Source organism: Nanorana parkeri, unplaced genomic scaffold (assembly GCF_000935625.1).
Source record: "Nanorana parkeri isolate BGI_ZX_2015 unplaced genomic scaffold, ASM93562v1 scaffold1154, whole genome shotgun sequence".
NCBI lineage: Eukaryota > Metazoa > Chordata > Amphibia > Anura > Dicroglossidae > Nanorana > Nanorana parkeri.
This window is the reverse complement of record NW_017307422.1, coordinates 408,649-430,273: the sequence shown is the minus strand read 5'-3', so window position 1 is coordinate 430,273 and position 21,625 is coordinate 408,649. Positions and strand designations below refer to the sequence as shown.

Genomic DNA, 21,625 nt, shown 5'->3' with positions numbered 1-21,625 from the left:
CACATGATTCTGCCACCACTGCACCCCTCCACCCCCCTGCACACACCTCTGCCACTACTGTATCTCCTACCCCGCTGCACACACCTCTGTCACCACTCCCTCTGCACACAGCTCTGCCACCACTGCATTTCCCTCACCTCCACATGCCTTTACCGCCACTGAACCCCTCCGGCCACACCCACACTTCTACCACCACTCTCTGCGCACACCTCTGCCACCACTACACCCACCCCCCTCTGCACACACCTCTTCCACCACTGAAGGGAGGTTCTGAAGGGTGGAGCCATATGACACAGCAGTAGCAAAAAGTTTCCCAGCACACTCACAAGCTAGCATGTAAAAAAGCTCGTCTCACCGCTAAGGTTAAAAACAGAGGTTTAGATACACGTCCTCTGCAGAATATGTGAAAGCCACACAGCTGCGCCAAGGCACCTCTATATAATGCGGTCCTAACTCTAAACTGGTTATATAGTTATATCAAATATATACTGTATATATAGTGATGTTTATTGAGCTCACAGAGCACTCGCACAGAGGTTTTTTTCACAAAACAAACATTTTTATTTTCCTCTTCAGGGCAGTCAAAACGGGAAACACAAATATAAGCCTAACTTCATCAGAAACTCAAAGTAAAAGTCCGTACCTTCGGCACAAATAACAAAACATAAATGTGTCTCACCGACTTGTCATACTGAGTCCCAAAACCTGGGGAAATCCCTTCCCAGAAATATAAGTCCTGAAGCACAGCACAACAGCAGGTCTCTCTCACACTAGCCACAGCTGACACCTTTCTCCTTAACTCCCACACTCCTCTATGGAGTTGCAGACTTTTTAAACTACTTCCTGTGGCAGGAAGGTTAACCCTCTGGTGGCCCTTAAATGGAACATAATCCAAACACCGGTGAGATATTTCTGCCTTCCGGGACCCAGCCTTGCTGTCCTCTACAATATATGTATACAGTATATGAACATTTTATTCAAGAGGACAGGCACCATCCTTTAAATGTTTAGTTATCAAACAAAATAATGTTTATAGTTCTGTTTTCCATGATTTCCACATAAAATCTCTTTATTTCCATTCAGGGTTTGGGAAACAAGTGCAGGTATTTCGGGCTGACTCCAACACCCTAAGGACATTTCTTGGATCATGTCTAGAACATGATGACATGGTAAAAACAGCTGTAATACACAGTCAGAAGAATATCATTGTAACTGGATCTCAAGATGAAACTATCCGGGTTAGTAAGATATATTGGAAACTACATTATTGTCTACAAAACTATATTATATCCTCTATAATAGATTGCACCCTTCAGATCATTAAGTGAATATTTTGTGTTTTATTGCTATACTGTAAAATTTTACAGTCACATTTTTTATATTTTGCAGGTCTGGAGTTTGTCTAAGAGGGGAGCTCTTCTAGACACATTCTTTGGGATGGGAGTATCAGTCACTGGACTGGCCATGAATGGAAGCACTTTAATATCTTCATCCAATTCTGCTTACTACCTCAAGCTCTGGAACCTGGATTATGATCAGAAGCACAAGACATTGCCTCCTTTTCAGGATCGTAGCGGCTGTGTCGCTTTATCCAGTGGAGGTGATCGTGTTTATTTCCCAAAAACTGGTGACAAACACAAGATTGTGGTCTGGGACACAGTGCAAGGTAAATTAAAGCCCCCATGTGATATAGATGTTACGTTCATACAATTTCTCGTATTTTGCTGCTATTTTCATGCAATATTTGAAAATAGAATGATTAATGCAACTTGTCCCTGCAATGTGTTAAGAAACCACATCCCTAAATATACATGTAGCGAAACATAAATCATGGATGAGCCACATATGATTTGGGAGCTTATTACATACAGGTGAAACTCGAATAATTAGAATATCGTGCAAAGTTCATTTATTTCACTAATGCAACTTAAAAGGTGAAACTAATATATGAGATAGACTCATTACATGCAAAGCAAGATAATTCAAGCCGTGATTTGTCATAATTGTGATGATTATGCCTTACAGCTCATGAAAACCCCAAGAACCCCAAATCCACAACCTCAAAAAAGTAGATTATTACATGCAATCAATAAAACAAGGATTGTACATAGAACAATATCGGACCTCTGAAAAGTACAAGCATGCATATGTACTCAGTACTTGGTTTGGGCCCCTTTTGCAGCACTAACTGCAATTACTTTTGCACTATATTCTAATTATTCGAGTTTCACCTGTATGTATTAAAATTGTTTACATTGTATTATAAAAGATCACATTAAAAGAATATGTACTCCCATGGAACAAACTAAAACAAAGTACAAAGTAACGCACACTATACAGCCATACATACTGTATACCCTTTGTCCCTCTACTATACAGATATACAGTATAGAGCTAATTATTTCTAGTTCAAGGGTGGTATTGTGATTCTTTTAACAGAGAACAGTCTGCTTTTCTCAGACAGTATGGGGGAACATACCAAATACCATGCAACAGTATACAGTATGTATATACCATGGGAGACTGCAGGTAGAGATGTTCAGATACCACTTCAGATACCAGTGTCGATCCTTGGCATTTTCATGAGAACTACCAGAGTTGCAGGAGTTGCAGCTGCTACCTACCCCCGGCACTCCACCACTGTCCTGAAATAATTAGTCTGTATTGTTTTAGAAAAACTGTCACGTGACAATAAACAAAAATGTAACAGTACTTGTACTTGAAAAAATGGTATCGGTACATCCCAAATATATATTTATAAAAAAAAGAAATCATACATTAAAACAGGGATGCACAAATCCCAGGAGCTCCGTATGCGCCTTAAAAATGACAGCTGCCTCCTAACTTTTGAGTTTTTCTCTAGTCTAGTCTTGGAGCTGGAGAAGTATCTGTACATGTACTTGTACGGAGTACGGTACTCGGTATCTGGACACCCCTGACTGCAGGCAGCAAATAGTATGCTGCCCTAATCGTTTACCACAAGATTGAGATTGAATAAATCTTGACCAATATTGTAGTTATATGTAAACTTCACCTCCAATATCAATGCCATGGGTTACCCAGGAAGATAGAAACCCGCTTAAAGATATTTGAGATGTACCATCAAGTCACAGGTACAATAAAGTCTACTCCATCAACAAGGTTCCAAATGTCACAATAAAGTCCAGTATAACATAGATGTAGAAGATTCTAAAGATCCGGAATCAAAAGGCATCCAACTAGTCTGTTAACATCCAGGGCAGGTAAATATACTTCAATCATCATATCTTAATACTATATTGTTACATTTTATGAGTAAGAGTAATTATAAAAAAGTTCATACAAGATGAAAGTAAATACAAGTAAGCATATGCCTCAAAACATAACCAAATTAACACTTAGTACACTAGTACTCAGACTAATTGGAACTCACCTATAGCTAAATCTCAAACATTTATTCACAGTGAAAAAAACTTTTATACAGTGGCATATCAAATATAATCTTTCCCCACAATTTAGATTTCTCAGAAAAAAGCAGATGTATCAGCCATTAATATTTGCTATCAACCTTTCAGTGAACAAGCAGTAAATGAGATTTAAAACAAGCCTTTGCTGACCTTTATGGTTGCAGGCATTGTGGAGTGGCCTTTACTGTCAAATATGCAGCAGAAGCACTGAAGTCATTAAAGTGTTTCCTTCAGGTAGTTGAGCTCACCTTGCTATAAGGCTTTCAAATAATTTCTGGGAAGCAAAGCAGGGTGAGCAAAGCTGCGGAGAGAATAACTTGAAGCAATTCAGTGATTTTGCTCTAAAATTTGAGCATGGATTAATCCACAGTGCCTACAGCTACACGGTTAGGTGTTCATAAATGCTTGACTGTCCATAGGATGGCAACAGGTTCACTTTATGCAGTTTCTGCTGGTAATCAGTTTCTGGAACAGTAAGATCAGTGAATATTCTGCAGTGTAAACAAAAGTACATTTGCAAGGTTATCCATTTCCTACAAAGTGAGTTCATATATTTGTATACTCTTTCAGGTCTTATGACAGATATCCTTGAGGCCTCTTCTGAAGTAACATGCCTGGAAGTTGCCAAAACCAAGAAGATTTTGTTCTGCGGTTTGAACTCTGGCACTGTATTGGCTTTTCCGTTAGACCAAAGGCAAAATGTGGCTTGTATTCCACCACCTGAACATAATGTGGCCGTAATTTGCTTGTCAATAAGCAAACAAGAAAGCTTCTTGGCTGTAGCTCACCACGATATGATTCTGCTATATGAAGTTACAAAGGGGGACCCTATTCCAATGCTTGATGGCCCAGTACACTCTATAAATCTACAAATCCCAAGTGCTGTGAGCAAAGTAGCCATATTTGAAGACCAGAGGGTTATCTATGGTACAGAGAAAGGAGACATGTGTCTTTTTAACCCAAAAAAAGAAGAACAATGTTTAGATTCTCATGCAAGCAGAGTCACCTGCTTAGAAACAAGTACAAAGGAAATATATGCATTAAGTGGCTGTGAGGACTCAGTTGAGCGTCTTTGGAACATGGAAACTGGTTGCTGGGAACATGAGATGTGTTACAAGGTACCATATGCTCACCAAGGCAGTATATATGCCAAATTTACAAATGCAAATATGTATAGCTTGAGCTTGAAGAAAAATGACCCTTTCTCCATATGCCTATTGCTACCCACTTTAATATACAGTACATGTACAACTAGAATGCTTTTATATTTACCCCTCCCCCGTACTGCAAGGGTTAACTGCTCCCTACGTTTAGGGGTACAGGTATAAGTTGTATTTATGGATAAGCTCAGGTTCAGGCTGAATGGGATACCAGAAGGAGCTTCTCAGAACATGAAAGAAAGCTCCTTCTGCTGCCACCCAATCAGCTGTGGCCAGGGAATTCCCCATGCACAGCTAGAAATAAGCAAAGAGGAGGGATGCAATAATGTAATTGACCTTTTACGGCCACATTTGGTCAGTGTCAATGACCATTATTAGCCATGTGGCCCTATAAAGTCAAATACATCACTGCATCCCTTCCATTTTCCTTATGTCTAGCTGTGGGCGGGGAATGCACTGGCCGCCGCTGATTGGGTGGCAGCAGAATTAGCTTCTTTCCATGTTCAGAGGAGCTCCATCTGGGTTCGGAGGAGCTCAGTTTCTGACTGAGTGCAGTCTAAACTTGAGCTCATCCCTAGTTGTAATACTTACCTTATTCCTCACTTTGCAAAACTGCTGGTACTCTCCTCTTCTCCCTGACACACCAGGTTGTGGGCAGACCCTCACCATTCTCACGTACAATGCCGGGCTGCTGACATCAGAGAGAGACTGTCAGCCAGAACGCTGAAAAGAAGAGGCTCTGGGATACCAGTTGAGCAAGCTTTTGTTAAAGTATATCTAAGAACAAAGATTTAATATATTTCAGCTTACCATTCATTGGTTGTGGTAAATGCTATAGTTTTTTTCCCAGCTAATTACAGACATATATTCCTGTTTATTTAGCTAGAAATATTGTTCCCTTGTAAATTCCTGTGCACTAAACTGAAATCTTAAACAATCTCGGCTATCTTTTTGGAACTACAAAACTCCACTCTATGTAATGGAAATGAGAAGAGGAGGGATTGTCTCTGCAATTCAGCAGAGCATAGAAATACTGTAAAATAGTAAATAAGTGTTGTTAAACTAGGACAGAAAGTGTGTTACTGGCAGGATCACCAGAAAAAAAAATAAAGGAAAAAAAAGAAAATGAATGCAGCTTAGGACTGGTAAGCTGCAATACATTGTATGTTTTTATTTTGGGTTCAGATATGTTTTAAAGCACTGAACCATACTTTTTCTTATCTCTGGGGTTCTTGTAAAGAAATCCATTGCTTTGTTCTTCTCTCTCTATGACATGGCCACTGTTATGTAATTTGTCTTTAGGGATGGGAAGCTAGAGGCTGCAGAACAGCTTGTGGGCTATAGCCTAAGAACTTTACCTGACAGACTACAACACTTGAATCATAGAAATAACAAAGTGTGTGGACTGTCAAGGAAACCTATGGAAGCATACTAAAATCAGATAAGGAAGGTATAGCTAGATCTGTGTACTTTCAGATGGCACTACTCCAAAGAAAGTCCTGCAGCTGACAGTCCTTTCGAAAAATCTATTTATAATAATACAAACAGCTTCATAAACACAAGGCAGTTATGCTGACATTTGTTTGCCAGAAAGGCCCCTAGATGGTGGAAATACATTAGCATAATTGCCTGTTTGTTTTGGAGCTGTTTGTATAATTTATAATACATTTTCAAGAGGACTTGTGCACCTTATGCAGGACTTTCTTGGAGTATTGCAGACTGAAAGTACACAGATCTTTGAAAGATGGTTTTGTATATAGGCCAACAGGAGCCTTGAACCTAGCATCGGAGTTTCCCAGCATCCTGAATGGAATGTGAGGTAAAGCAGTATTTGTTCAAAATTCTACCTTCCATATTTGATAATTTGAAATAATTATATTTTTATTATAATAGCTGCGCAAACTGTTGGCGCTATATAAATCCTGTATAATAATAATAATAGAAACTAGGGCTGTGGAAATTAACGATTCATTTCTCGATTAATCGTTCTTTTAGATCGATTAAATTCTTTTGATCGCTAATGAAAACACTCACCTATCTGCCGGCTTCCGGGAGTCCCGTCGGAGATCCGGTGACGCCACGTACATCGACGTCACCGGACTCCTCCCACCTTCCCCAAGTGGCTCCGTCGGCTAACGAAGGGAAGGGGGAGGAGTCCGGTGACGTCGATGTCAGTGACGTCACCGGACTCCTCCCCCTTTCCTTTCACTAGCCGACGGAACCACTTGGGCCGGTGAGTTTGCCCAAGAAACTTTCTGCACGAGCACCAGCCAAGACATTGGCCTATACACATACAGCACAGCAATGAAGTAATAAAATTAACTAGGATCACACTAATCCAGCACGTTATTATTCTGAGTTGCCCCACTCAAGCGGTGGCCATATTGAGTGAGGCACGTGAGATTAATAACGTGCTGGATTAGTGTGATCCTAGTTCATTTTATTACTTAATTGCTGTGCTGTATGTGTATAGGCCAATGTAGTTGAATCTGTATGTGCGTTATAATTATTCAAAATTAATCGATTAAAAAAAATTTGATTAATCGAACACAAACATTTTAATCAGTACCAGCCCTAATAGAAACATATTATTTATAGGTTACATTTATGCTTTTAAAGGCACATTCAAAAAGCTTCCTAGTTTTCCCAGATATTTATGGGTGTTAATATTATTCTGTCAGCTTAGACTGTTATCTTGTTGGTATTTATTTCTTATGAAACTATACAATCTTCTTGACAACTATACAATCAGAATGTCAGACGCTTGTACACACAGAATACGTCATATAATGTTCTTATCCTGACATACAGTATTTCCTGCCTTCACATAGATATGTATGCATATTAACCAAACAGAGGGAAAACAAGAAAGTAACAAGAAACAGGTATTACAGAAAAAACGATTTTAAACTACACTGTTATTTTGCCTCCAGGGCTTCTTCTTTCAAGGAGTTGACTGTGCCTGCTTCTCACCAGATGACTGTTATATTTATACTGGATCTAAGGACAGAGCCATCAAAGCGTGGGATGTGTCCACTGGTGAGTATTAATTTAGTCATTTCCATACACTTTTAATCACCTCTGAATTTAATATAGTTATAAACTCAGAATACTTTAAAGGAATGTACTGTATAGTGGTTATTCTGACTCAGATCGTTGTGATAGCGAAATATATCCCTTGCTGAGACCTCTATGCCTGGCCTGTATAAGCAGATATACTCACTGCGGACAATCCTCGTCAGATAGCTGAACTCGTCAATACCGATTCATTCAAAAGAGGTGTTTATTCTTTACATCAGGATTACAGCAGATGATAGGAACAGCAGTTGAACGGTGATAGTATTGTGCGGTCAGAAAATGATGCCTTTCCTACATACTGTGCAGATTACATGTGTGTCCTTGTTACATGTGGCTTTCAACTGTGGCCATGACACAGGAAGTACTGCACACAGGAAGAAGGGTGGGGCTACATACAGAGAGGAAATACATCGTAGACATCACAAAGAATCACAGAAAAACATGTACATTACAACAAAAGGCCACTAGATGGCAGCATAGGATAACACATGAATTTAGCTATGAGAAAATAGTTAGGCAAATCACACTATATAAATTCTAACCTATATAACAATGCTAATATTAACTGAGGCTATGCATCTCATATTCTATGCCCCTATTGGGGCGGCACAGTGGTCTTGTACATATTTGGATGTGGATATTTTATAACCAGCCAGCCGGTTTCCCCTTACCTTCCTACCTTACCCATTAAAAAAACTGTTTACAAAGCTCAGTAGCTCAAGCTGAATTTGATACAAAGAAGTAAATAAAGCCCAATTGAAATTTCTTTTAAATTAGCTCAATGCATTCCAGATGCGTTAAAACAAAAAGGTGGGGAATTCATATCAAAACTGGAGCAGACAAAATGTCTTAATGTTTGTTTTCTTTAGAAAACAGCCACACCCTGAGTAGAAAGGGCTGTTCCATGCCAACATGCTGCAGACTGGTTTTTGTAGGGAAGCAGTGATCACTACAGCCACTATAAACTTTGCTGTTTATAGAGCTATAGGTCTAAATTAGTAGGGGTGTGTGAGACCTCTACAATGAGACCACTGCTTCCCTAAAGAAAGCAAGTGTCTCATTCTGCAGCTGCTGGCAGGGGGCAGGCTTTTCTGGTTAGGCAGTAGTTGCTTTAAGACTATAATGGTGCCCAGACACTGTATGATTATCGCGGGAAATCCCGCGATCGTACGAGAATCGTACAGTGTATGGAAGGCATGCAACCGTTTCTACTGTACGATCGCACGTCTTCCGTCGAACAAGGAGGCTGGAAAACCCACCGAGAATCGTACGATTTTCGGCAGGTTAGTAGCGTGTTTGTTCAACAACTGCCGAACGGGACAGTGCGCGCACACGAACACTGCCCGTTAAGCATTGCAGTCATCGGAAGCCCGCCCCTCAGCGGGGCGGGCTTGCAATGATCGCAAGTATGATCTGCCTGTCCATGATGGGCAGATTGTATGTTTTTTTAAATTACTTTACAACCCTCGCAAGACACAAGTCTTGCGAGGGTTGTAAAGTGTATGGCACCTTAAGACTTTGCACACCTTTTGTTTTTTCCACCTGGTATGTATTTAAGGTTCAATTGGGCTTTAAGTAACATTGATCCAAAATCATTATAGCATTCTTTAAATTACCTTTTTGCTATTTAAAAAAAAAAAAATTCACAGTTACAGGAAGTGATTAAAAGACAGAAATTAAACCTCCCCAAAAGAAATATTTACTCCACATTCCATTCAAAACAAAACAAATGGCTGCTGAAAGATTTAAGCAATATGCAATATGGGCAGCAGGTATATATCTCCTTTTTTTGTGCTTCAGGTGGTAGGTTCTTTAACCACTTGAAGACCAGGTATTTGCACCCCCTTCCTGGCCAGGCCATTTTTCTGTATTCAGCGCTGTGGTACTTTGACTGACATTTATTCCGTCATGCAACGCTGTACTGAAATTAATTTTATACCATTTTTTGGGGACAGATAGAGCTTTCTATTGGTGGTATTTAGTCACCGCTGGGATTGTTATTTTTCACTATAATTAGGAAAAATTACTGAGAATTTAAAAAAAAAGTTTTTTCTTTTTACATTATGTTGTAATACAGTTATTATTACCCAATTTTTTGGTAAAGTATAAAAAATGGGGTCACATCGGGTAAATAATTGCAGAAACGTCACCAGCACACCAAATCCTTATAGGATCAAAGTTCGTAGATTTTATTGCAAACTTATCTCAGTTACACATGCGCTTTCGGGGCCACACAGGGTCCCTTCATCAGGCATAGCAATCTACGAACTTTGATCCTATAAGGATTTGGTGTGCTGGTGACGTTTCTGCAATTATCTGTATTTGGCGTCGCCATCCGCAGTCATTCCGAGCACCCCTCCCCGATCACGGGGTCATACCGGTAAGGAGTGCAACTAGCCTTTTCTTTTTACATCGGGTAAATAGACACCAAACATGTCAAGCCTTTAAAATTACGCGCACCCGCAAAATTGCAAAAAAAACTACCATACCCAAAATTGACTATAGGCGACGCTTTAAAAGCTTTTACCGCTCATCAATTTAGTGTTATCAGTGATTGATGGCCCTAGAATTATTGCACTGACTGCGACATTCGCAGTGATATGTAACATGTGCGGCACCATAGGCGCAAGCATCGTTTTCGCACGTAGGCGCACCCGACGCATGTTTGCACGCGTGTATGTATGGGTGTGGACTTTCAAAAATGTTTGTGTGCGACTCATTTTTTCTTTTGCCACTACTTTTTTCCTATTTTTTTTTCACTTAACGTTATTGTTATCACATAGGTGGCTAAGAACTCCCTATGTGATAGCAAAAAGATGTGACAGGTCCTCTTTATGGAGACATCAGGGGTCTCCAAGACCCCTAATGTCACCTAGGGACCACCAAAGAAGCTGATGAAGCAGAGATCTGCTTCATCAGCTTCTCTCCAGCTTCTGAAGCCAGAGAGTGACACAAGAATGCAGAAGTGATGAAATATACATCACTTCCGCATTTTGACACTGGAGAGGGGACCAGAGGGAGCTCGTTTCCCGACCTCCCTCTGATCCCCTGTCAGAGAGCCACCATGCTGGTCCCGGGCTCGCACCGGGCACAGAGGAGCTTGGGACCAGCAGAGGGGGGGTTTTTTCAGATCAACATTTTATACAAGCAATCCGGCGGCTCTATAGCCGGCAGATTGCTCGTATGTAAACAGGCATCGCTGCCTGTTTTTGAAATTTGGGCAGTTTCCCGAACGTGTGAGTGGGCGGGGCAGACAAGCCATCTTTCGTCGGCCTGTTACATCCTGGAAGCTCCTGGCTGGCCGGCCGCTTAATTACAACGGCCAGCCGGGAGGCGGTTAAAGAAGAATTGCAGGGAAAAATGTCTTAACCCTTACCCCCTTACTGCAAGGGTTAAGTGCACATTTTTGGTTAGGTTAGAAAATAAAAAGTCATACATGCGCAAAGCTCTGAGCCAGCCAGCTGCCACAGCACTCCCTCCAGCCTTTCTACTCCTATGCTGCATCACTGGAATGTTCGTCAGCGTCCTCACCTATATACATAAAATGTGATGATTTACGGGACCTTAAACCACTGCAGAGGAGGGAGAGAGAGGCTAGAAGGTGAATATAATTTTTTTTCTTTTAACCTACACACAAATGAGCAGTTAACCCATGCAGTGTGCGGGCAGCCCCACTGCAGGGGTTAAGAATCTTTTTTCCTGGAGCCCTTTAAGAGACACCATAAGAATTAATGAATGAGTGAGCTGATAAAAGAAAAAGAAGGTAGAGAGGAAGGAAAGAGAGTGATGGGAGAGTTGCTGAATGCTGCACCTGTTTGACGTTTGGAAATACAAGTCAAAAAACGACATTGCTGGCTAGGCCCTGTGGTGCGAATGTGTTCTGGACTCTGCTCTGCTGAAGTAAGCCTATTTTTTTATGATACTGGGACTATATTGACCTGAAAAGGAGCATTTTAGTTTTTTTGTGAATGTGGTTTTTTCCCCCGCTGCTAATAAGTCTTTTAAACTCAATAAAAGGTGCACATACACACAATCATGTGAAAAAATAAGTACATCCCATGGAAATTGTTAACTTTTTCAAAATATGTTACATAGACCCTCATAAAAGAGGGTGTGGACAGCTATAAGTCTGGCCAAATTATTGTAAGACAAAGAAGCCTTACGTGGCAAAATGTTCAGACATGCCAGCAAATTCAAGGAGCTGAATGTTTAATGCTATAATAAGTTTCCAAGAACTGCAAAATTTAATTGCAGGATCCGCAGGTAACTCTTGTAACAGTTGGCGTCAAAGTGCATGCAATCTGAGATTGCACCAATTTAACCTGCATGGGAGGTGTGTCAAAAAAAGCCTTTGCTGTAAAAAAAAAACCCAGTAGACCAGACTACATTTTGCCATTAACCAAATAGGCCTTCTTAAACAATGTACTGTGGATTAAAGTTAGAGTTGTTTGACCACATTATCTGTAGACATGTTTGGCACAAACAGAAAACATCATTTTAGGAGCAGAACCTCATACCAACTGTGAAGTATGGTGGTTGATTTTGTATGGGTTGAGGTTGCTTTGCTGCTCCCGGGTGTGGGCAGCTTGAATTTATCATTTAAACTATAAATTCTGCATCATATTAAAGTGATTGGTGAGAATTGAGGCCATCTGTCGAAAATGAACATCAAATGGATCTTTCAACACATTATTGATTCAAAGTACACTAGCAAATTCACCAAGACAGACCTACAAAGAAAAAATTGAGGATTTTGGCCTGGCCTAGTAAAATACCTGATTTGAATCTCATTGTGTAGTGGGGGGCATTTGAAACTGGCAGTTCATGCAGGGAAACCCACAAATCTCTTGCAAGCAAAGGAATTTTGCATGAAGGAGTGGTTAAAATTCTCAATTTCAATGTCAGAGACTGGTAGGCTCTTATGCAAAACATGTACACGAAGGCATTAATGCTAAATAGCACAATACCAACTCCAACTTCTGAGGCCAAGGGTGTACTTACTTTGTCAGAGTACACCATTCCATCTATTGATATTTTTGTTAAATAATTTTAAAAAAGGGCATTTTTTAAATCTTTATACCTTTATCTGGAAGCATTGTTTAAATGAACATCTAATGTTTGCCTGTTCTCATATGTTGAAAAAGTCAACTAATTCCTATTTTTTAACATGAAGGTATCAGGGGCGTAACTAGAAATCACAGGGCCCCATAGCAAAATTTTGTATGGGGCACCATGATTGCTAGTTTTGCCACTTGCAGAGCCCACCTGATATACCAAACAGCCCACCTGAGAGTGACCCTGCAGAGCCCACCATAGACTCTCTACAGTGGGCTCTGCAGGGTCTCAGATGGGCTGCACACCTCTTACCTGTCAGCGCTGTCCGCCTCCGTGGTCACCGGGCCCCGCCTCCTCTTCCGTCCCCGGGCCCCACCTCCTCTTCTATCGACGGGCCCTGCCTTCTCTTACATCACTGGCCACACCTGCTCTTAGGTCGCTGGCCAGTGATGTAAGAGAAGGCGGGGTTGCTCTTAGGCGGGCCTCCTTCTTCACTGCGAACGCTGGCCTCTTCTGCCGTAGCTGCTGGCTGTCACTGACACAGCTCCGCAGCGGCTGTGAGGGGAAATGCCGCTGCTGAGCTGTGTCAGTGACAGCCAGCACCCTTACATGTCATAGCGACCCAGGCGGCCCACACGGCATCAGAGGGATGCCCTGGCCGGGCCCCCCTGTGCCCGGGCCCCATAGCAGCCGCCTGGGTCGCTATGGCGATTGTTACGCCACTGGAAGGTATATATCCCCTAGCAAACAGTGCAATACTTAGTTTATTGTTTCAGCTTCAAAGATTTGTAAGTTTGTTTAGGTATTTTTGTGATTGACACACATGTGCTATACTGCACATTCAGGAAGATTGCTTCATGCTGATAAGCACTGCTGAACATGGAAAGCTGCCTTGTTCTGCAGTGTGACAGATGTATATAAATCTCATAAATGGCTGCTGTACAAATAGCAAATTATTTGGTTTGTAGAATTTCAGCTGTTTATTAAGCTGTTTCCACTGAAAAAGCATACATACTTACTAGGGATGCACCGATACCAAGTACCATACTCGGTACAAGTACATGTACAGATACTTTTCCAGCTCCAGGACTAGACTAGAGAAAAATTCAGAAGTTAGGAGGCAGCTGTCATTTTTAAGGTGCACACGGAGCTCCTGGGATTTGTACATCTCTGTTTTATTGTATGATTTTGTTTTTATAAACATATATAAAGGGATGCACAGATCAGTTTTCCAAGTACAAGTACCAATACTTGTCCAAGTACTGCATTTTTGTTTATTGTCATGTGACAATTTTTCTAAAACAATACAGACTAATGATTTCAGGACAATGGTGGAGCGCCAGAGCCAGGTCCCAGCTGCAACCTCTGCAACCCTGGTAGTTCTCATGAAAATGCCAAGTATCGGCACTGGTATCTGAACTGGTATCAGTACATCCCTAATATTTACAACAAACCACAAATGTCCAAGATATTTCATTGACTTTCTGTAATGTACATACTTAGTATGTATGGCAGGGTTTCTGGTATATACTGTTAATGTTTCTTTAACAAATTACGTTCTAATTGTCATGTCCATTACACAGGTTCCCTGCTTGCGGTACAATATGTATATGCAACTGTCACCCGAATTGTCTCTACCTCTGATGGATTTATAGCCACTACACGTTTGGGCTATGTGATCCGAGAGAAGTTTCAGTGCCCAGAAACCATCAGCACTCAGTACAACCCATTGCAAAACATCAAAGCCACATGTACTGTCAAATCTAAAAAGTCTAAAGATGTCTACAACAAAACCATCCAATTGAAAGCAAAAAGTACTAACAAATGGTGGAGATGCAAAGAGCAAGCAAACAAAAATTCACAAATCTGCCACATTGTTTAAATGAACAGATAGCCATATTTCTAGTCTGGCATTTTTAATTTTTACTGGAAGCAGTTTTCAGCTCTTGAATTACAAACTGAGCAAAATATGTTTCCTTGAATGAAGAAAGATGCCTTATGATTTATATAAACATGTAATAAGCCAAATATGTACTTGCTTATTGCAAAGCACTTTTTTAATACTTTTTTAAAATACTATATTTTTTACTTACTTTGTTTTTTGCTTTAGAATTCCTATCCTATTCCTTTCCATATCTCAATACAAATAAGTAAACTAAACGTGAGATTGTAGTCCATCACAGGGGTGAGCTTGGAGCGGTGGCTACTTTACAACACACACAGGGACCAGAAGGAAGGAAGGACAGTGTCAGTACCGATTCAGAGATGATTTGAGGATCTACAGCCGAGTGATACACAAAAAAGAAACATTGGCGAGAATTTCTCAAAACGGGTGAAAACAGAATCTGGAGCAGTTGCCCATGGCAACCAATCAGGATCTCTCTTCAATTTGCTCAGGTAAGATTTGAAAATGAGAGAAGCTGATTGGCTGCAGTGCAAATCTGCTCCAGATTTTGTCTGCTCCAGTTTTGATAAATTCCCCCTTTATTTGTTAATAGTTAAGGTACTTGAATGTATTTTTAAGATTTAACTCCTGAGTTTAGTGTCACTTTAACAGACCAAGATCAGCTCCCTTTCTGCCTCCTTACTCTCTTCAGCCTCCAGTTTATGATCAGGTCCTCCTCTTACTCTTCTCCCAGTTGAACATGACCAGCTGCTGCTCCTCTTTTCCCTCCAGCCCTCAGGAAGAAGAGTGTCTGCTATGCAGTGGGAAGTTATTTTGGTTTTATTTTATATCCAAACCTTTCAAAAATATTTTTGTATCAGTTTAGAACAGTCAAACTTGCTGATTAGTAGTGCACATTCACAGGGCCGGACTTACTCTCTTTGCTGCCGCAAGGCCAGGTTCATCTATGTGCCCCCCGCCCCCCCTCCACACCCCCAATGGAGAATGGCAACCAGATGGCGGGGACGGCAGGGTTTGTTTTAATGTTTTTTTAAAAAATGTTTACACTTTCTTATCAATATTTTTATTTATCTTACTATCTTTTACTTTTTTTTAATTTTTTTATAATTTTGTATTTTTTTTTAATCACCTTTTTATTTAAAAAAATGTTTACTTATTTTTTTCTTAATTTTTATTTTATAATTTTTTATCAATTTTTATTTCATTTTTTTCCACTTAACTTTATTGCTATCACACAGGAGCTAACAAGCCCCTATGTGATAGCATTTGGAGGTGACAGGAGCTCTTTATTAAACCTGTCACTTCCAATAGAGGAATTTGAGCACAGCACTGTGCTGGAAACTCCTGTGACAGCTGAGATGGGAAGGCTGCGAGTGCAGCTCTCCCGCCTCACTGTTTACACAAACCTTCTCTGCTCTGCTCCATCCTGAAGAGAAAATCTCACCTGGTGACGAGGGAGATTGGAGACGGCTTCCTGGCTAATCAGGAAGCCCGGCGTCGAGTCATTACACGCCGCCCGACTTCCTTAATGGGACTTCCGGTATCGGTATTCCGTATCAGTGAGTACCAGACAACAAAAATTGGTACTCGATACCGAAAAACCAGTATCAGTGCATCCCTAACATTTTCACAGCTCTGTGAAGAATAATTTCCATATACAAAGGCTAAACTTCTTTTCCTCCAGATGCAGAGTGCCCCTTTGTCCTTTACAATGACCTTAAAGTGAATAACTTTGCACCAAGTTCACTATATGGACCATTTATGTATTCATTCATAGTGCTCATATCCCCCCTCAATTGTCTCTTCTCAAGTGAGACAAATTCAGGTCAGCTAATCTTTCCTGATAGCTGAGATCCTCAATGCCTCATGCCAAACTCATCAGTTTAATTGCACTTATCTGCACTCTCTCCAATTCCCCAACATTCTTTTGGTGAAGTGGTGCCCAAACCTAAACTACATATTCCAGGCACTCACATAGCGGTCTCTGACAACATAATATTCTCACATGGCATGCTCAGTGAAAGTGGCCATCTTGCATGACACAGTCTCTCTAGGAGCACGTACTGTAAGCCCTTAGGTTTACATATTATGTTTGGGGATCATGGCAGTCTCCCTTATAACAAAGCAGTTTCTTGCAATAGTTGCAGTCTCTTGCATCATGAGTTTAGCCAGCAACAGGTCCCCCTCCCTCCTTGCACATCATTACAATATTTTCTTCTGCATGTGTCTAATTACCCTCTGTGCTGGCCTAGCTCCTCCGCCCCTCTCCTTTCCTCCACACATAACATTTTATGTAGTTACCAGGGGAGGAGCAATGGGAAATACTATAGTGTGACATTAAAGTGAAAGCTTTGAGACAGCTGCCATTACATCTAAGATGGTGGCGCTAAGCAGCAGCCTCATGGATTTTGGATGTCTACAAAAGGGAATATTTCTAAATCAGCTCCTTAGTAAAAAAAAAACAACTACTGGAGTGTCAGTGCAATATTATTTAACACCTGCACTCGTTAGCATAGGGTACAATCCTTACTTGATGAAAAACTGTGGAAAATGGTGGCTCCATGGACTAAATCAATAAAATAACAGAACTATAATGCTAAAAATGATTAATGGATTAGTTCTACTAAAGGGTATGGTTAGAAAGTTTTAGTTCAGGCCCTTTACACAGTTATGAAAAGTAGGTCACACAGTGACACTCTGTGATCCGTATGTGTCATCGCAGGTTACACTATTTCAGTATTTCCCTTAAAGTGACTCTGTCATGGCAATAGTATGGGGGCTGCCCTTTCCCACATCTCTTTTGAGAATGTTAGTTTCCTGGCTGCCACGCTAATGCTTTGGCTATAATGCTTTCTGAGACCCTGACCTGGAACAAATGCAGAGTTAAAAGAGAACTATGAGGTAAGTGTTTTCCCCCATAGTTCTCTTTAGGCTCACGGGAGGACATATACTAACCTCCTTCTGTGACCCAAAGTTCAGTATATAGCAAGCTATTGCCCGCGATATACAGAGATCGCCGCAGCCATGGATGGATCCTGACAATACTGTCGAGATCCACCCAGCTGCGTGAGTGACAGCTGGCTAGAGACAGAGCCAGCTGGGCTCGCCCTCTCCCCGTTAGTTCCTCCACTCAGTGCTGGAGGACCGGAGCGGGGAGGGGGATTCCTGCAGGGAGCGGTGACTGACAGTCACCGCTCCTACAGGGAGACGATCGGGAAGTGAGCAGTTCGGCTGCATGTTTCTGCTCACTTCCCGATCAATAGAGCCGACCTGTGACAGCTTCTTTGTCACAGGTTGGCTCTAACTATGAGGATGAGTGAAAATCATTCACCTCATAGATCTCCTTAAAGGAATTAATTTGTCCAGAAATTGAAGCTCCCATACCTTTTGCATAACAGGGTCATTTTACAGAATTCAAATTATCAATAACAATATATATTAGCCTTAATAACTACAATTGATTTTTGCCAATCTGCATGAAATAAATCTAATACTTTTCTGTAGAGGATAATACGCATAGTCATCCACCCATCTTACCCTACTGGCTTAAAACCTACCTTTTATTTAAGCATAATCTTAAAACAGAGGGTACACTAGGAAGTTATGGGAAAATTTAAATAACTATATTAAAAATATTTTTAGGAATAATATTTTTAAAGATTATATTTAAATAAAAGCTATGTTTTAAGCCAATAGGTAAAGAGGCATGGATAATATTAGCATTAGCTTAAACGTACAGTGGTATAATGGTTACCACTTCTGCCTTGCAGCACTGTGAGTCCTGGTTTGAATCCTGGCCAGGGTCACTATCTGTAAAGAGTTTGTATGTTCTCCCTGTGCTTGTGTGGGTTTCTCCCACACTCCAACGACATCCTCCTGGAAGGTCAATTGGCTCCTGTCTAAATTGGCCTTCTATGTATGCATGTGAGATAGGGACTTTAGATTGTAAGCTTCTTGAGGGCACTGATATGAATATGCACTATATAAAGTGCTGTGTAAATTGTTGGCGCTATATGAGTATCTATAATAAATAATTATTAGGGCTGCAACAACTAATCGACATAATCGATTATAATCGATTATTGAAAAAGTTGTCAACTTTTTCAATCATCGATTAATCGGCTTCTGGTTAGTTGGCCCTGTTTACGTGCCGCACCTCCTCATTTAACCGATTAATCGAACTCAATAATCGGCTAACTAATCGATTTTGAAAATAATCGTTAGCTGCAGCTCTAATAATTATGTCTACGTAGAATAGAAAAAAGCCTTATGCAATCCGTGCACAGTTGCCCATGTTTTGTTACTTTAAAAACACTGCAAGAACAGAAAAACGCTTGTTGATCTTGCCATAAATCTAGCATGTGTCTATTTTCCTATTTCAGGCTGACAAAGCTGTCTGTGCTGCACAGAAATCCCAAGCATGAGCCCTGTATGAGTTCTCCCCTCAGTGCTGCTGCCTGGGTCCAAAGAGCCTTCCCACACAAATGGGTGGGAAAGGGCTCTTGGGAGATGTAGTTCTAGCAGAGGGGGGGGGACTAACATAAGGCACTCTGCTGCCATTATAAGAAGCTGCGAGAGTCTCTCGTATCGGACACGCCCCCCCCTCCGTCATTCGGTCAGCTGTTCATCCCCCCTGCATGGCATGCAGCCTCGGGCAACGCATGCCTGTCAATCCACATTTCAACAATATTGCTTTTTTGGTATAAATGGTCAAGCACAGTTATTTGGGAAACATGTGAAAGTCGTGTTATTCCATGCAGCTGATACTATTGCTTTTTATGAATAAACAGTCTATAGAGCTTTATAACAGGAGTGTGTTTTGTGCATTATTTCATGTGTATGTCATGGACCTGACAAGTGTGATCCTGCACCAGAACAGGGCATGAGTGATGGTTGGTCAACAGCATTGTAAAAGTATAATAATAAAAAAAAGGTCACACTGCAGCACAATTGAGCACAGGAAATCCTTGGGGAAACATCACTGAAACTTTTGATATGCATGTTCTATCATAATAAGTACTCAGGTGTTAGTCCTAAAAACAAACAGTGAGGTGATAATTATATGCAGATATTTTAAATAATGATGAGCTGGGGCTTGGTGCAAACCCAGTTCCCCAAGCCCGCACCAAACATGTCAAGCCTTAAAATTGCGCGCGCGTGCGAAACCTCAAAAAACTACAATACAGCAAGAGGTTAAGCTTTGAAAATGAAAGAGGGAAGCTGATTGGTTGCTACGCACAGCTGCCCCAGATTTTCTCTGCTTCAGACTTCATAAATCCCCTCAAAGTATGTCTCTTCTGTCATAATTACTTGCTTTTTAAAGAAAAACTAAAAAATGCAGTAAAGTACCTTATCTATTAACAAGGGATGCACCAATACCGGTTTTTTTGGTATCGAGCACCGATATTTGTTTTCGGTACTTGCTGACACCGAATACAGATACCGAAAGTCCCATTAAGGAAGCAGGTAATGACACGCCACCCAGCTTCCTGATAAGCAGGAAAGCCGCCCCCATTATCCCTCGTCACCGGGTGACGAGGAAGCATGGAGCCAGCTTTCTGGCCAATCAGGAAGCCGGGCGCCATGTAATAACTCATTACTGAGCTCCCTGATTGGTCGAGAAGCTGGCCAATCAGGAAGCCGGGCAGCAAGTAATTTCCTGTTTGGCCTCATTCACCAGGTGACGAGGGAGCATGAAGCCGGCTTTCCGGCCAATCAGAATGCCGGGGGCAGGTAATGACTCGCCGTCTTGCTTCCTGATTGGCCAGTTTCCCAACCAATCAGGGAGCCAGGTGGCGAGTCATTACACGCTGCCCGGCTTCCTGATTGGCTGGGAAGTCGACTCCATGCTCCCTCGTCAACAAGTGATCAGGAAGCCGAGCATTGTGTAATGACTTGCTGCCTGGCTTCTTGATATCGGAAGCTCAGGTATCGGACTAGGCATCGGATCATTTCGGCGAGTATGAATACTCGGCATCGGCACCAATACCGAGACTATATTGATATCGATGCATCCCAAAAAAAATGTATCTTACTGTATATGCGTACCACTCTGTCCTTCCTGCTGGAGGGTGGTTACTTTTGTTCTCCATGATCTCCAAGCTCTCTCCCATAATGGACTACAATCTCACTGTCCTCCACACACACACCTGCTGCCCCCAATGAGATGCCGCCTGAGGCAACTGCCCCATTATAGGAACAGCCCTGCTTATCAGTTAGCTTTGTTGCTAATTCTCTCTGGAAGCATTCTCTGGTTCACAAATACATGGAGAGGAGGAGATGTTCTGTAGCTATAGCACACTTCCTATACTATGGTGTCAACGTTGCTCCTCAATACAGTATGTGAGTGAGCAGTGCACTGTCACTCTTGGCAAAAAAAGTGTGTTAAAAAAAATGTGTTATTGGCAGGATCACCAGGTGGAAATAAAGACAAACAACCTGAAAAGGAAAACTACTTCAGCCACCACATCAAGAAATGGTAATCTTTTATATAGCCCATTTTTGTTCCTGGGTTTAGATACACTTTAACCAGTTGACATCCGCGGTGTTAAACCCCCTTCCCATCCAGGCCATTTTTCAGTATTCAGCGCTGCGGTACTTTAACTGACATTTATTCCGTCATGCAGCGCTGTACTGAAATTAATTTTATACCCTTTTTTGGGTATAAGATAGAGCTTTGTTTTGGTGGTATTTATTCACCACTGGGGGTTTTATTTTTTTTACTATATAAGGAAAAATTTCATAGTTAAGAGCCGACCTGTGACAATGAAACTGTCACAGGTCGGTTCTATTGATCGGGAAGTGAGCGAAAACACATACCGACGCTTACTCACTTTCCAATCATCTCCCTACAGAGACCGGCGACTGTCAGTCACAGCTCCCCGCAGGGATTACCCCGCTCCTCAAGTGATGACTGGAGGAACAGACGGGGGTGGGCACAGCCTCTAGATAGGCAGAGCCCGCTGTCAATCAGCCAGCGG

At 41.4% G+C, this 21,625-nt stretch overlaps 1 protein-coding gene across 1 annotated transcript in view; it reads left to right on the top strand.

Moving 5' to 3' along the window:
* NWD1 (NACHT and WD repeat domain containing 1) overlaps positions 1-14,621 on the top strand; it is a 58,639-nt gene extending 44,018 nt beyond the window's left edge. Inside the window, exons 17-21 of the mRNA XM_018568211.1 lie at positions 1,084-1,238; positions 1,390-1,666; positions 4,017-4,564; positions 7,540-7,645; positions 14,323-14,621. Of these exons, the coding sequence (XP_018423713.1) occupies positions 1,084-1,238; positions 1,390-1,666; positions 4,017-4,564; positions 7,540-7,645; positions 14,323-14,621 (1,385 nt within the window). The remainder of the gene's footprint in view (positions 1-1,083; positions 1,239-1,389; positions 1,667-4,016; positions 4,565-7,539; positions 7,646-14,322) is intronic.
* Positions 14,622-21,625: the final 7,004 nt, after the last annotated feature.